General features: G+C 47.1%; 5 protein-coding genes across 5 annotated transcripts; 2 read left to right on the top strand and 3 right to left on the bottom strand.

Annotated features, from left to right (window-relative positions):
* Window positions 1–338: 338 nt before the first annotated feature.
* AOL_s00078g19 (uncharacterized protein) lies at window positions 339–2,265 on the top strand (the record flags this gene model as incomplete). Its single annotated transcript, XM_011123282.1, has 2 exons — window positions 339–2,024; window positions 2,092–2,265. 2 exons carry the CDS (start codon window positions 339–341, stop codon window positions 2,263–2,265), a joined length of 1,860 nt encoding a protein of 619 aa, XP_011121584.1.
* Window positions 2,266–2,648: 383 nt separating this feature from the next.
* AOL_s00078g18 (uncharacterized protein) lies at window positions 2,649–5,625 on the bottom strand (the record flags this gene model as incomplete). Its single annotated transcript, XM_011123281.1, has 6 exons — window positions 2,649–3,224; window positions 3,297–4,175; window positions 4,238–5,138; window positions 5,215–5,256; window positions 5,346–5,512; window positions 5,566–5,625. The coding sequence occupies 6 exons, from the start codon at window positions 5,623–5,625 to the stop codon at window positions 2,649–2,651; spliced, it is 2,625 nt and encodes an 874-aa protein (XP_011121583.1).
* Window positions 5,626–6,226: 601 nt separating this feature from the next.
* On the bottom strand, window positions 6,227–9,668 carry AOL_s00078g17 (uncharacterized protein; the record flags this gene model as incomplete). The annotated part of the gene is made up of 6 exons (XM_011123280.1): window positions 6,227–6,271; window positions 6,338–6,810; window positions 6,881–7,254; window positions 7,326–7,814; window positions 7,877–9,432; window positions 9,510–9,668. The coding sequence occupies 6 exons, from the start codon at window positions 9,666–9,668 to the stop codon at window positions 6,227–6,229; spliced, it is 3,096 nt and encodes a 1,031-aa protein (XP_011121582.1).
* A 780-nt stretch (window positions 9,669–10,448) lies between these two features.
* AOL_s00078g16 (uncharacterized protein) lies at window positions 10,449–12,081 on the bottom strand (the record flags this gene model as incomplete). The annotated part of the gene is made up of 4 exons (XM_011123279.1): window positions 10,449–11,191; window positions 11,262–11,368; window positions 11,440–11,520; window positions 11,705–12,081. 4 exons carry the CDS (start codon window positions 12,079–12,081, stop codon window positions 10,449–10,451), a joined length of 1,308 nt encoding a protein of 435 aa, XP_011121581.1.
* Window positions 12,082–13,493: 1,412 nt separating this feature from the next.
* AOL_s00078g15 (uncharacterized protein) lies at window positions 13,494–15,630 on the top strand (the record flags this gene model as incomplete). The annotated part of the gene is made up of 3 exons (XM_011123278.1): window positions 13,494–14,506; window positions 14,577–15,496; window positions 15,551–15,630. 3 exons carry the CDS (start codon window positions 13,494–13,496, stop codon window positions 15,628–15,630), a joined length of 2,013 nt encoding a protein of 670 aa, XP_011121580.1.
* Between the last annotated feature and the right edge of the window lie 416 nt (window positions 15,631–16,046).

Raw genomic sequence — 16,046 nt, 5'->3', positions numbered from 1 at the left:
ACAGTAGGACCACAGTAAGTTTATATATATCGCAAGAGACCAGTGTTACACCAGCGCTCCATATTCTTGGCGCCGATGCGGCTATTGGCTTGGCAGTGTGCTTTTCTTTTTTCTAAATCCTTTTTTTTTTTTCATTCTTCATGATTTAGATTCACACTTGATACATAACCTTCTTCACCAAAGCAGCTGAACGGCGCGCGAAAACCGAGTATATTAGGTATGATACAACATCATGGGTTGAAATAAATTCTCTAGAATATGCATCCTTATTACTTATGTAGCTGCTAAAATTCTCGTCCTAGAAAGCTTCCATTTTTTTGTTTTCCTCAGCCACTACGATGCCACCTGACCACAGCGCGAAACCTTATGAGTCGAAACATCACGATGCGGCAGCAGTGTTGATAGAAGGGATCAATACGTTTTCGCAAGCGATATCCTCTTCCCAGAGGAAAAGGAAGCGTGGGGTATCCGATATCATTCGATCAAGTGACGAACCTACCACCAGTAGGCTTGATGTCAAGGATCTCGACACGATTACAGGCAATTCACGCCTGCGAAGCTCTCTGAAGGGACTCGTGGGCGATTCAAATTTCGAAAATCCTTCGAATTTTAATGATCAGAAATTAGCCGCTCCTGTTCCGCATGCCGCTCAAATCCGTCTGAACCGACAAGAAGCGTATTCTACAACTAAGCAGACACTCAACAAATGGACCGATGCCGTCCAATCAGCTCGAAGCGCAGAGCAACTGAGATTCCCCCTTGAAGGCAGTCTCTCCAGTCCTTTCAATAACAGAAAGTACCATTCATCGCATCAATCAGGGCGAGCAGAGACTAGGCCCCCCACCAAATTGGAAGATCGAATTTCTCAGACGCTATCCCTAGCGACCCGAGACCTCGAAGAAAGTAAATCTACACAGGACTCTAGATATCTCACAAATTCGAGGAGCAAACATACGAAGACTAAGACAGCCCACCTGCGGATGGAAAGAGAACTCCTTCTTCGGAAAGAAGCGAAAGCAAAACGACTAAGAAAAATAAAATCTAAGTCGTACCGGCGGATTTTAAGAAAAGACCAGCGGAAGCTTGATACGCTACCACCCTCTTTAGAAAACTCCGACCCCGATGGAACAGAAGGAACACTAGAAGAGGGGGTGGGTATCTTTCGAATAGACAATGGCTCACCAGGAAGAGAGCAGAGCGATAATACGCGATCATGCCAAAACATTAATGAAAAAAAAAGCATGCTATTAGGGCATCAGAACGGCGAGAATCTTCCTGGTCAGCGCCTGTTCGCGATGAAGTTCATGGACGCGGAAAAACGCAATACCATCAAAGATAAACCTACTGAAGTTTCCGATATCCGAGAAATTCCCAAAGGAAGGCGAATATTCCACGATGGCCTCCTTGCTAGCCATGCGAGACAAATTGAAGCCGTATCTACCACCAACAAAAAGGCCATACACTCATCTGACCCCGAAGTTAACCCTCTCATGGATCCTAAGCTAGGCGAGATAGAGGAAAAATCAAACCCGTGGCTCTGCCCTATGAATAATAACAACAAACTGGCAGCGTCACTATCGGCACCATTAGTTTCTCAAAAACATGAAGACCAGCCATTAACTCCTGCACAAAATTTAAACGATAGGCACACCGCAGTGCTAAACTTTGATCCACCCCCCCCCGGCTCCCATTTATCCTATAGCACCCCGGAGTCGGTGCTCCCTTCGCCGGCCCCGCAGGTTCTCCATAAATACCCACCTGATGCAGCGAAAAACGAACAATCCAAGCTTCTGGCTCGCGCTTTTGCTGGTGATAATATTCTTACGGAAGTACTGGACCAGCCGCCAAAACGCTCTAGTCGTTCGGACCGCGATGTCTCAGGTTTACAAGGCTGGGGTGCCTGGGGTGTTTCGCTAGGAAATACTGGAAGATCCCATAAACAAAAGGGGGTCAGCCGGCGAACGTCCGAGAGCTATCAGACTAGAGTTGAAAAAGTCGTTTTAAATCAACAACTCTGCAAAAAGGTATCATTACCGTTTATTCTATGCTGGATATAAAGGATTAGATATTGACAAATACCGGTTTCTGTAGGGAGTGAAGTATCTTGCCACTAATCTTCCATACCCATTTGAAACAAACGATCAATATGAGCGTTCACTTCGCTTTCCAATTGGGCAGGAATGGTCGACCAAGCAGACTCATCAAACTCTGGCTGCGCCCAAAGTTATAGTTAGAGGAGGCACCGTAATTGCTCCATTGTCGTGAACGGCCCCCTTGAGCTATCTAAGAACTCATTTTGACAGCTGTGTATTATCTACACCCATTCACCCTTATTTGTGGGATAACTTCATTCAAAGCCCTAATACGATTCAAGACAACGGAGGTCCTTTCTAGCCCAATACTAGGATGCTGCTGTGACATATTATGATGAAACCTTATCCTGCCCCGGTCGTAACCGCAATTATCGTTAAGAAATTCTGTTAGTTTCTAGAGTTCATGCTTTACTGTGATTATGTATTTCAAACTAAGTATATACCGGAGTTCCGGATCCAACTTTACTATTTGGCAACATCCTTGTTTTGTCGATGGTATGGCAGTCAACAACTAATCGACATTGTATAAAAGTAGCCTTAGTAAAGTTAGCTGTTCTAAGACACACCACGCATATGTTGTCTAGCTTTCATTTGCTCTATACGCATTTTTAACTGCGATGTAACTTGGGCTGCCCTCTTCCAGTTTTCATTTGGGTCTGTAATTTCTCCTGATCGAACCTCAGAATCCGATCTCGATCCCTGCACCTTACCCCCGTTGGATCCAGAATCTGAAATGGGGCTTCGCATACTATCGCGCGATGGGTACATGCTTGGACTATCATCTAGACTGTACGATGGGGGTCCAGCGAGGCTCGATCGGTTACGGGGACGAGAAAGACCGCTAGCTCTGTTATGGTCGCTGAGTCCTGAAATACTAGTCGCGCTTACCGTTCGATCTCGGGAATAGCCACCGAATGAATCGTGAGTTAAGGCGTCCCCAAGGTCTGTAGCCGCGGGCGAGCTAGCTCGACTAAATCGTGCGAGCTCTCGCTTCAAACGGTCGACCTCTCGCTGCTTCTTTTCAAGATTCTCTTCAGCCGTTTGGAGGTCTGACCGTAGCCGAAGTAGTTGTGTTTCCTTCGCTTTGATGGAAAGTACGTCGTGCGTGTGCTCCTCGATCAATTGCGCATTCTATTACTCATATGATATTAGAGGAACGCGATCAATACATTTTAAAATACTATATTTCTATAGAAAACGTACCTGTAATCTTATGTCACTGAGTTCGTGTAATAGCTTCTCCTTTTCCGCACGATGGTTCATATTCTCGGTGATCCAGTTTTCGCGCTCAGATCTAAGGCGTTCCAGTTCTGCCTTCTCTGCGGCAAAGCTTGGTGAATCAGCTGCCCTGGGTGTTTCCGCACTTTTCCCGTTAGACTGGGGTGCCTGGAGCGTCCTTGAGGTAAGCCCTCCCCGGTTGCCAAGACCAAGCTTCGGGTGGCTAGGGGGGTTAGTTGCCGCATTGTCGTCTGTTGCTGCTGCTGACCGGGTTGGAGACGTCAAAGCTGGCTGAGGTTTCCTGCCTAGCTTCGAAACTTGCGATTTTGAGGCGAGCTTTTGGACAACTGGTGCCTTTTTAACCGGGGTCGTCCCTTCATCCGGTACCCCACGGCCCGCGGCGGCTGTCGCCGGTACCCCTAGAGCCCGACTTGGCTGCGACTGGGTCGCTGCGCTTTTTGGTACAATCTTTTTTTTTGATGGCGGTTTCGATGGTCCAGCTGCCTGTGGTGCGATGGGAGCCGGTGGTTTGTCTTTCGCCTTAACCTGAGCACTTTCAAAGAACTCTTTGATCTTCGCTTTCCGAATTTCATCAAGTCCATCAATGAATGGGTTCATCGCCCTCTCTCCCATGATTTTCATTAATGTTCCCATGGCTTCTGCAGCAGCCGCGCGAGTAGCCTCTAGAGTATCTGCTAATAATTTTGTCACAGTATCAGAGATCATTTTAACCTCAGGTTTTGAAGGGGCTGTTCTAGTGTTTCTGAGGCAACGGATCAAAAACCGCAATGATTCGAGTTTAACTTGAGGGTTTTTATTTTTCAAAAGCTCCATGGTGTCCTCTAGGATATCCGTGAGAGAGGTCTTTGCAGTAAATGTCAGCGGGTGAGCGAACTTGAAGAATGAAGGTATATTTTCATACATACAGAGTTGAAAATGCTGTCAAGTGCTGCCCCGAGCGCATCGGCGACGGCCTGTTTCTTTTCTTTGAGGCGCTCTGCAGTGGGTACAAAGATGGTAGAGCGGTATTTCGCAAACGCAGTTCGTAATCCTTTAGCAATGCATTCAACGCAATTTGCTGCAACTATGACAACCGTGATGTTGGCGTCTTTCATACTTTTTGCGAGGACCCGTATCAATTCGGAAAATTCCTCTTCTTTGATGCGAGGAACATTGACTATCCCATAGAGCACATCTAAGCTTTCCTTCCTGTCCTTCCACTTTGTGGAGTTGACTTGGTCCCAGAATTCCTTAGGGATTTTGTTGGAGATATCCACGGGTTCAAAAAGATCAAATGTATCCGGCTCTCCCTCAGGCTCTCCGGCTTCATCCTCGTTTTCAGCGGCTGCTGATTCGGCAAGTGCTGCCTGCTGAGAGCGAAGGAAACGTGCTTGCTTTGCAGGTTCACCCTTTACCTTTTCGAATGCTTCGTCTAACTCTTTTTGTTGCACTGGTTTTAGGTCGTTAAAAAACATAGGCTTCATCCCATCCTTTAGCCACTTGTAGAGCTCGACAGTGAGATTCACAGCCTCCGCACGAACGTTTTTATCACCATGAGCGAAAAGTTTGGGAAGTTGCTGAAGCACGGGTTTTGGGTTCGCGGTTTTGGCGCCGAATTCTCTATAGATGGCAAACAAGACGTTGGTTGTCGCCGCCACTACCTTGGGCATCTTGTGAGATAGGAAGGGCAACAAGTCTTCAATAATAGGAGCAGGTGTATCCAGTTCGATGTATAACAACAAGACATCGATTGCTTTTGCCTTGGTGGCGGCTTTTGTGGAAACGATACCCTTTTCTGCCAGTGCCGGAATCGTGTGTGGTCGGGAGCTAATCACACCGGAGGAAAGTATTAGAATTCTGTTCACAAAATCTACAGCGTCACGAAAATATGATAAGAACTTACCGAGCGCCAGCATTTGTACCTCCAAATTGTAGGAAAGCATGCCTAAAAAAAAGAAAAGAAAATACGGGAACAGGAATTAGATCTCATGTGGGAAGGTAGGATTAGAGCGTTGAAAATGAAGGAGAGAATACAGGCAATTTATCCCTTCTTGCTGGGCTGCAACGTTTGAATCAGCAACGATGCCTTTCCAGATGGAAGCATCGTTCAGCCAGAGTCGGAAACAGCCGTCGGTTTCGGAGCCAGATCTTTCGAATTCTTTAGTAGTATCTTCGTATGCTTGCTTGCGGACTTTCCATATCTACCATGGGCTACTGTTAGCCTTAGTTGCAACTTGGAAGAGAGCAGACGTACTTTGTGGGTAACTCTGTCAGCAAGCGGCAGTGAGGAATAATCTTCTTCGGAGTCCGCCATATCCCTTGGAGTGGAAACAGGAAAAGTTTAGTGGCGCTGGGATTTATTTGCAGGCTAGCAGGAGGGGAGCACCGATACTAGTGGTAAGAAATTAGTAGGGTTGGAGGGTTTGTGGTGGTGATGGTGATGGGGATGGCGATAGTGATGGGGATGGCGATAGTGATGGTGATGATCGGGAGAATGGAGCTTGATATTGAACAGTCTAATGAGGGAAAGAGGATCGTGTCGCCAACCTTTGTTTGTTGATGAAGCTGGCTACCAACGCAACCTTGAGGTATGTTTCTTGGCGCCAATCAGTACATTGCAATTGGGCAATCAGCTACATCCCCTAACTTGACTGGGCCCGGTACTTGTGCGCGCAGCAGCAAAGTCAATACGAAGTATTTATGGGCGGTACTATAGCATCAAATCAGACTCGGCTGCGAGTTTAAATACATAGAGGGATCCATTTGTTCTGATTTATGCTGCGTGCGCTGCAATTTGTATGATATATATACAGGTTTCACCGTGGCCATGGGGGAAAAGGGAAACAGTAGTAAGTATCTAGGGATTCTCAAGAGCTCGAGAGAGGGCACATCACTATATCCCTTCCCTATCGCCGTTACTTACTTCCGAGAGCTTTGCTCACAAGTTCAGCCTCTTCCCTCTAAAAAAATAGTGGTGGTTAGTACCCACAAGTAGAGAACGGTAGTTAGGGGGGGGGGGCTCTTACTAGATGTATAGCTTTAAGGCCGGTCGCGACGCTAGCGCTAGGATTGCGGCCTGCATATTGGACAATCTTGCCTTTATGATGGGTCGTTTCGTTGCAGATTGTTTGTAGGCGTGGCTGAACGTATGTCCATGCGCCCGCGTTTAGCGGCTCTTCTTGCGCCCAGATAATATCCTTCGCATTCGGATATTGATCTAAAGTATCTCGAAGCTGGGCCCAAGGAAATGGGTGAAGTTGTTCGACACGGGTTATCGCGACATTGTCAATACCCCGGTCCTTTCTGCCTTTGTACAACGCGGCATAAACTTGACCCGTACAAATCAGAACACGTTCGCACTCCGAAGGTGGCTTAAGGGTTTTGCCATGTTCAGGATCGGGGATAAGCCATTCAAAATGCGAATCTCCAGTGAATTGTGAAAGGTCCGACCTTGCGAGGGGATGGCGGAGGAGTGATTTACTGAAAAATATCACCAGGGCTAAATCAGCAAACCCATCATTAGCTCGTGGTTAAATAAAAAGAGAGATGGGGAGGTTGTTTGTCCTAACGTTTTCTGAAGGCACGATTCATCTGTCGACGAAGAATATGGAAAAGGTTGGAAGGCGTTGTCATATAAGCGATCTGCATGTTGCAATCTTGGTGTTGGCGATCGAGTTTCTCAGGGGGTGGAAAAACTCTCGGGTCTTCATTGCACAGTTGGAGGTATCTCTCTAGTCTCCCCGAAGAATGCTCGGGTCCTTGTCCGTCATACCCATGAGGAAGCGACATTACCAGGCCGGATCTCTGTAGCCACTTGGTTTCTCCTGCGGCGATGAACTGGTCGATGATACACTGCGCGTTGTTCGCGAAGTCTCCGAATTGTGCTTCCCAAATGACGAGAGCATCCGGCGACGAAAGCGAGTATCCATACTCGAATCCTAGACTTCAAACCGAAAGAGTTAGTTAACATCATGAATAGAGAATCCGCGAGGGGGAAAATTAGGGACGGCTTACGCTCCAAATTCACTAAGAGATGAATTAGATATGACGAACTGGCCTTGATCCTTTGAGACATGCTGGAGTGGTGTATATGTGTTCTCGTTGCTCTGATCGTGTAGGACGGCGTGTCTTTGCGAAAAAGTGCCACGCTCAACATCCTGTCCAGAAACGCGAACATGCTTCCCATCATTGACTAATGTTCCAAAGGCCAGGGCTTCAGCAGTTGACCAGTCGACACCAGAGCCCTCATCTACAGTCTTCTTGCGGTTACCAAGGATCCTCGTCAAGTTTTTGTGAACCGTAAAATCCTTCGGGGCGTTCGAGATAACTTCAGCGATGTGCTGCAATGTCGTCCCAGGGACAGCAGTGGGCAGATGTGGCAAAACTTCAGTGGCAAGCTCTTTAGGAGATTTAAACCCATTCCACGCACTTGTCAGCCACTCGCGCGAGGTAGGCTGATAGTCTCGAGATTTCGCAAAGCTTTCTTCTAACATTCCCCAGACCCTACACACCAATGAGGATTAGTATTTTGACTTTGACGGACGTAGTAGAAAATAATCACTTACCATTTCTTGTGTTCGTCGATATCTGCTTCAGTGAACGTGCCCTCTCTTAGCAGTTTGTTGACATACTTCGAAAGGGCAGGCTCCTGCTTAGCAATTCGGTCATACATCAATGGTTGGGTAAAACTCGGTTGGTCTGTTTCATTGTGGCCGTATTTACGATAGCAAACGATATCAATGACGACGTCCTTTTTGAATTCGGCCCTCCAGTCAGCAGCTAGTTGACAAACAAAGTTAACGGCCTCAACATCGTCTGAGTTGACATGGAACACCGGAGCGTCAATTGCTTTGGCGATGTCTGAGCAGTACGGAGTAGATCTTGCAAATCTAGGGTCGGTTGTGAAGCCAATCTGGTTGTTAACGATCAAGTGGATAGTCCCACCAGTTGAGAAAGCTGGCAGTGAATGAAATCCAAGTGTCTCGTAGACAACACCCTGTGCAGCAAATGCCGCATCGCCATGAACAAGAACACTCATTGCCGTCTTGTGGTCTTTTTCATCGTTGTTATAATGTTGAATGGCCCGAGTTTTGCCGAGAACAACCGGGTCTTCCGCTTCAAGATGAGAGGGATTGGCGACAAGAGATAGCTGGACACGTTTCCCAGAAGGAGTTGGGCGCTCAAAATTCATCCCTAGATGATACTTGACATCACCTGAACCCTCATCAGAAGGCTCCGTCGTAGGACTGAATTCGCTGAATATAGACTCATTAGGCTTCCGTACAACATTTGACAAGACGTTTAATCTCCCTCTGTGAGGCATTCCGATGACAATGTCTTTAACACCAAAATCAACAGATCTATCAATCAGAGCCTTCATGCCGGGAACCAAGCTTTCACATCCCTCAAGGCCGAAGCGCTTGTCGTTTGGATACTTGGTCGCGAGGAAGGATTCAAAGGAAGACGACCATATGAGTCGATCAAGAATGCGGCGTTTCTCATCGACTGAATACTTGTATGGTGTGGGAATCTCCACCCGTTCGCGAATCCAATCGCATTGTTCTCTGTCTGGGATGTGGACATATTCTACCCCGTATGATCCACAATATGTGCGCTCACAAGCATCAACAATTTCACGAAGCGTCATTTTTTCCTTTCCATCTTGAGCAAAGCGGGGCAAGATCCCAGGGCCCAAGCTATACTCTGTGTTCATGTCCTTCTCAGTGAAACCATAATGGGATGCATCCAGTTCAGAGGGTTGTTGATTCTTCCCGAAAAGGATATCGGCCTCACTTCGGATCCCAAGAGGATCTATCTTCGCTTTATGATGCCCACGAACTTGATATGCTCGAACTAACAGCTGGACTTTTAGATGGTTGGTAATATCGGTATTGCCCCCAAGGTGTCCTCCTGGTAGAACGGAGGGATAACCTGCCGGAGCATTTGGCATGATAGTGGGAGGGGGTTGGAAAGCTTGTTCGGCTGGTAGTTTACCATCTTCCATGTTGCGGAAGTAAACCTGCCAGGAAATATGAACACTGGATGGATTTTGCTTCCAGCTCAGATACATTTCGTCGATATAATTAGCTGAATTTCCCTGCAGAAACGAGTCGCTTGGGTTCTTTTCCATATATACTTCATGTCAGTACTATGATCTACTAAAAGCTGGATACATCTCTCGAACGTTGAGTAACCTACAACACTATCGCTCGGAACTGGCGAACCGGTCGAGTACGCATGGTTTCTGGTTATTCTTGTGGGTGAGCAGAAGACTGTTTTGCGGAGATGTATCCCTCGGCGGGAAGAGACACCGCCGGCCAAAGGCAGCCTCGGGAGACGCGAAGCCGTGCGGAGCATCTTGATGGTTTGTATAATGGCGGTATACCGATTGATTAAAGGGCGGTTTATATGATGAATTATTTATCCTTGTTTGTGGTCAAGCCCGGATGCGTCCCTCCATATATGCATAATACGATGTCGGGTTTTCGGGGAGAGAGCGAGAAGTTGGAAAGGGTTGGAAATTCACAGACCGTGTTGTTGGACCGGATTAATTTTTGGAGCTCGCAGCACGGTTGTGGGCTTGGATATATCAAGCGACAAGATTGGCTTACGGGCAGACGGATGGAGGCAAAACCCAACGTTAACCCTCCAGGCCGGTCTAAATGCTTCTTTAAAAGCCTATGCTCAAGCCTCGGGGCCAGACATATTTCCTTAATTTAAATATTTACTTACTTGGTAGGGGGGCTACCTAAGTGGGTACCCACTCACATACCTCTTGAGCTCCTATGAGGTACCTACTGCTTAGATACTAAGTAAGTACTTACTTACTTACCTCCTACCCGGATGTGTGCATATAAGTTCTACCATTAAAATTTCTTCTCCACAACTCCCATACGCTCCACGTCTTAGGCTGGAACAAGTGAGCCTCTAATAAAACCATAATTTGATACTTTGTATGCATAAGTACTGATATACTCATATAATATGCTCATGAACTTATTAATTAGGATAGTCTGTAATGAAACAGGAATAAACTCAGGCTAGAAGCGTGTTTATTTGGGTTAAGCAACAGCAAAGGGCTTCCACCTTGGAGGCAAGGGAGAATTTTAGTAGGGAATCAAGTAATTTAACACCCTGCTAAGTCACCAACGAGGCGCATCCAAGCCTTACTGATTTCGGAATCGAGGAGCGTAGCACACCCATCCTCGACCATATAGCCTCTTCAGAACGATGATGTAATAGAATACTAACCTCATCGAAACTGAGCCGGCGGTTGAGCAGCAAGCTGTCCTCTTCACTCGTCCACGAAGTGCTTTCGGAAGTCCGGTAGTTACCACCCCCATATGGCAAAACGCTCGTGCTATCAAGCCTGAGGTGTATCTGAGAAGCAGATGAATTGCACGCTCTGATCGGGTCCTCCAGTACCCTCCCGAGATGCCTAGCCTCAGGGCAGTCTCGTTCCTGGCCTTCATCCGGTTCCCAAACACTGTGGTCGTTTTCCCTCTCGCTCGATATTTGGCTGTAGAGCGACCTCCGCATTGGTGGACTCATGCTTACTGATCTGGAAACCGACCCTCTATTTTGTGAACATTTTGTCTCGGCAAAGTCAGACGGGGATGATGGAGAGGACAGGGTTGTCTCTAGTATTTTTGAGTCGGCATCAGACGAGGTGATATCAAATATACTCGTAGGATGCTGTTTTCGTCTTTGGCTATCGAATGTCCCAAGGAATCCATTTCCTTCTCCGACACTTCGGTTACTAGATGCTGGTAGAGACTGAGTGCCGGTGATCTGCGGAGGGCATTGTCTGTGGCCCTTAAGAGTTCCAGAAACCAATCTACGCCAACGGAATTGGCAGGCGTGTGCCGTTCGCTTTGGGACTGTTTGCGTTTAATTTTAGCAGTCAAGCTCGTTGAATAATCATTGGGGTCTTGAAAGGCTTCATCATACAATAAGCAGAGATTTCTTTCCAGCCAAGCTTCCGTAGCTCTTTCAAGTCTCTAAGGAGGATATCATCCTCAGAGCTCCAGGACATCGGCGTTTTTGGAAGTTCAGATCTATTACAAGTTAGCACCAATAGTCGTATTTAAAGCCCAGAATTCATGGACTCCATTGAGCTAAACCACACCTTTGAGGACTACCGGGCGTCTTTGTTATATCCCTACTCGTAGTTGATGAGATTTTTCGGGATCTATTGATCCTGTCGTTCCTATTGTACGATGAGGAGTTAGCTCTATGATTACTTATATAATTTGTTTGCTTCTTTCTGATTTTTTCCATGCTAAGATCTATTGAAAAAAGAAATGACGCAGAGGATAAATGACTTAGGACTATTCGTTAATTGGAAAGGGAAGAGGGGTGGCGAGGGGGGTTGGGGGGGTATTGAACCTTACCGCCCATTTACAATCAACCTGGGATGCTGAAGTGATTGGTGCCTGGAATTTGAACCCATGTCCGGGGAGAATGCATGACAGGTATTTGTAGTAACATTGCTATCCTCATCTATCAGATGAAAATGGTTGTGAATATCGTGTGGAAATAAGAGCTTATAGCGTGAAGGTTCGTCGACTCCGGTGAAGGTTTTGCTTTCCCTAGATGTAGCCTCATCCGGGATATTCCCTAATCCTTCTGGCACTGTGTAGCGGGTGCTTCTCCCTTCTTTATTATCTAAACGGCCGTCAATCCGACCATCTAATGTGCATCTCAATGGGCTCATGAACGAAGACACCTCCGAGACCTCCGAATTTCTACTAATGACGTATCCGCCCATTGTACCCTGAACAATAGTAACACCTGGCTATCAAAGAAGGAGCACCCAATTAAGTTATAAGTTTTCTGGACTGAAAATGATCGCGTACGCTAATAGATATTTGCGTCTTTCGGAGATGTAGTGTCGGGACGACTTCGAGGTAAGGTTACACTCCAGGTGCGGAGGGAATAATGATGTTTAACGATTCGAATCGCAAGCGGAATAGATGACGGGTCAACCGTGCCGGAAAGCTTCTGTCGGGACAGTAATTATAAAGCGTGAAGTAGTCAGTAGGTTAACCTCACCAACTTTTGGTCAGTGGTGATAGATTTATTCCCTAAGTTCGAGTTCTCCGATATCGACTAGTTCGGGCTGAGAAGAAGAGGAGAGGGTATAAGAATGAGAGTGTATAATTTTGTGATGTGTTTGGGATAGCAGGAGAGGTCAATGTAGGAGCCATTGGGTGCTAGCCTACATCGGACTGGCATCGCATCGAATCCGTGTCACTGCACACAAGGACCAACGAATCGACTGTGACCATTTGGTTGACACCGCTCACACGTAAGTACAGATGTGCAGGGCAGGCTGCCTCATGCACATAGCACATGTACATGGCCTGTGGTTCAGGACGTGGGTTTTCTCAAGTTGTCTGCATCGCAGAATGTGAGTTAACCAAACCTATCTCAAGTTTAAATTTGAAGGAAGTAAGAGGCAAGTACTCAAAGTAACTTAGGCACATGCCTGGAGAACTCCCTACCCGCCCGTAGGCTGGAGTCAATCGTGAACACCGCATACGGCTCTGTCGACCTCCGCTGGCTCCGGGCTATTGTGTCCCTTCCCTTCCCTCTTCCCTTCACCTTTGCCCCCCGAGTCATTCAGTACTGGAGTTCTTCATCTCGCTACTTCTTTTTTTTGTCCTCGGCGGGGTTTCATGATTATGATCCACCGATTTGATCACACAACTGTGACGATGAGGGTTTTGAGGATGGAGTCCCGGCTCAATTTCGCTGGCCGGCGCGAGACCACGTCAACATACCGCCGCCAGTTGGTTCTGCCAGTTCGTTCTGCTTCTGCTTCTGCGGGTACCGTTCGCTCGTCACAGCTGCATGGTGATGTGGCAGAAACGATATCTGTCTAGCTCTGGCTGCGCTAACCACTACTGGCTGAACAGCGATGAAATAAGGTGAGGTGAAGCAAGGTAAGGTAAGGTAAGGTGAGGTGTAGAGAGTTAGTTTGTAAATGGTAACTCTAACCACGGCTAGGCAACATACTTCGCCGTCAGCAGCGCTTTTCGCAACCTCACGGTAGGTATACCTCTTACTTCTTAACTACTTACCTAAGTACTTACCTACCTACTTACTTACCTGCTCACTTTTAGGTACTTACTTACCTACTTACCCACCAATCATCAACCTATCGTCATTTTCACCGCCATGGCTGGCACTAACCCTCGACGGCCGCCCCAGTTCTACCCGGGCCTGGCAGCTTTCACGGATGCCATCGAGGCCCTCCCCCAAGAAACCATCAGACATTTTACTCTGTTGAGAGAGGTCGATGCCAAAGCTTCCGGCCCCGAGGATTTGCTTCGCAACTTTATCAAAAATGCATTGAGCATTCCACCTCCGTTACAGGCTCCGCCTAAGGCCGAACCCATCACCGAACCCGTTCGGGTTTTAGACGATCAAAGCCATCCCGATAAGCTGCTATCCAACAACAACAACAACAACAACAACAACAACAACAACAACACCAACACCAGCACCAGCAGCACCAGCAGCACCAGCAGCAACCTATCCGACAACAATCAGTCCAATGAGCATGTAAAACGGTCGCGTTTACACGAGGTTCGAGTTCTGATCTCAGATCTTCTTCTTACTTTGGATGAAAAAATTCATGTGATATCGACTGCATCGGAAGCTCTTGCCAAGCACCAGGTCCGGATTGATGATGCCTACAGTGCCACAACCCGTGAAATCGATTCTGTTCTCCGCGATGGAAATCCGGCCCACTGGGCATATGGCAACTCAATCCTTGAGAGTTCTTTTAACCTTGGGGCAGGAGCAAACGAAAATATGTCAACGGGGTACCCTGTTGACCCAGACTCTATCATCGGGACCTCAAGGGCTGATGGCCGTAGAGAAGGAGCATCTCGACGTTATGCTCACGCCCCAGAACAGTTAGAGCCCAAAACGATAAACCAAACCGAACCCACAACTCTTATCTACGAGAATTCGCCAATTATCCCCGCAGCCAAACGCCGCAAAGGGGCCACTCATGGCAATCAGTTGAATAAAACGCTTGCACCAGAGCGAAGTGCAGCCCAGGCTCGAAGTGGGGCATATTCCAACTCCCACATCCTTCAAAGCACCAAGACGCAGCCTATTGCGAAAGTACATGGGTCCCAAAGTTCCACAAGCAATCAAAAACAACCGACGTCAAGGAAAAGGTTGGACGAATTGGTGACCCAAATTTCCTATGTTGCTCAATTAACTGACAACTTTCCCGTTTTGCCATAGAATGCCCGCCCCGCCAGTTGCAACTCTTCTGTCTCCCACAAAACACAATTTTACAGATTCCCGTGCCATGGGGGCGCCACCCCAGTCATCAGAGAACTTCATTATAGCGGAGCTTGATGGTGGGAAGAAAGATATGGGTCATAGAAACCCTCGCTCCAAACCTCACTTAACGAAACCAGACGCGCCGAGGGCGGTTCCAAAGATTGATAACCACGTTAAGCAGGAAGAGAAAATATTATCTTTCGAACCGAAACCAGCAACAATCCCAAAGCCACCGCAAGATAAGTCGTTGCAATCGGAGAATGAGGCGATGGTCAGTTCCGACAAAGAAACCTCCAATCAGAAGTTGGATTCAACGGCTCTTCAAGGGACCCCCGCAAATACAACTAAAGATATAGCTAAAAATGACCAGAATGTAACGTTAGGCGATGAAGGGCCAGCAGCTGTCGAGAAATTTCCAAGAGACATAGATGTCGCAGAAAAGGTAAGCGGCCGAAGTGCTATCGCGTCAGTTGTAAAGTCAGCGCCTAAACCTTCGATGGTTCTTGACATCGTTAAGAGCTCTCAGGTGGGCCCCCCTAAGGTCTTACCGCATAGGCTATTTAAATCCAGTAACGACCCATCGGTACAAATGGATGATAAATCGATTCTAAACAACGCCCGGGGTGATAATGGTAATAATGCTGGTGGTAATGGTAATAACGACGATAACAATAACGATGATGATGATAATAACGATGATGATGACGATGAAGGCGAAGGCGATGACGATGAAGGGGATGTTGATGCCGATGAAATGCGATATTGCTACTGCAATCAAATTTCCTATGGCAAAATGGTGGCCTGTGATGGCCCTGGTTGTCAAAGGGAGTGGTTTCACCTACCATGTGTCGGGCTCTCACATATGCCAAGTTCAAAGGGTATGCATTCCATTGACATGATTTGATTCCAAAGTGGTTAACTCTTCGTCTTAGATAAATGGTATTGTAGGGAATGCCGAACTGCTATCCAGAACACCCCAAAGGCTAGCAAGGCCGGCCAGCACCGGGTCTAGGTTTTACTTGGTCCTAGTTTCACCTGCTATTCAAAGTAAATATCATTTAATCGGATGCTTTTCGAAAACAGACAACCCGCAAACTTGCCCCTGGGATTGGGTGGGATCTCCAAGTAAACCTTGACTAAATTTTATAGTGTATCCTCTATTTCGCGACCCAACGAAGCAAGAGAAACTCAGGCGGCTAGGGGTGTACGTATAAGATGTTTCTTACACAATGGCGGCAACCATTGTACGAGGCACTTGTAGGCATTTAGGTACAAAAGGATGATACAGCATCCAAGTGCCTAAGCGTTTAAAGCGAAATCAAGCAAGATAAATATTTAGTAAGAATAACATTGCTAGGGCAAAGATTCGAAGAGGAACCGACGCTCAGATGCCTAAATTTACAATCCAACCACCAAAATCAACACAAA

This window comes from Orbilia oligospora (genome assembly GCF_000225545.1).
Source record: "Orbilia oligospora ATCC 24927 unplaced genomic scaffold scaffold00078, whole genome shotgun sequence".
In the NCBI taxonomy this organism is placed as follows: Eukaryota; Fungi; Ascomycota; class Orbiliomycetes; order Orbiliales; family Orbiliaceae; genus Orbilia; species Orbilia oligospora.
This window is presented reverse-complemented; position numbering and strand designations above follow the sequence as displayed.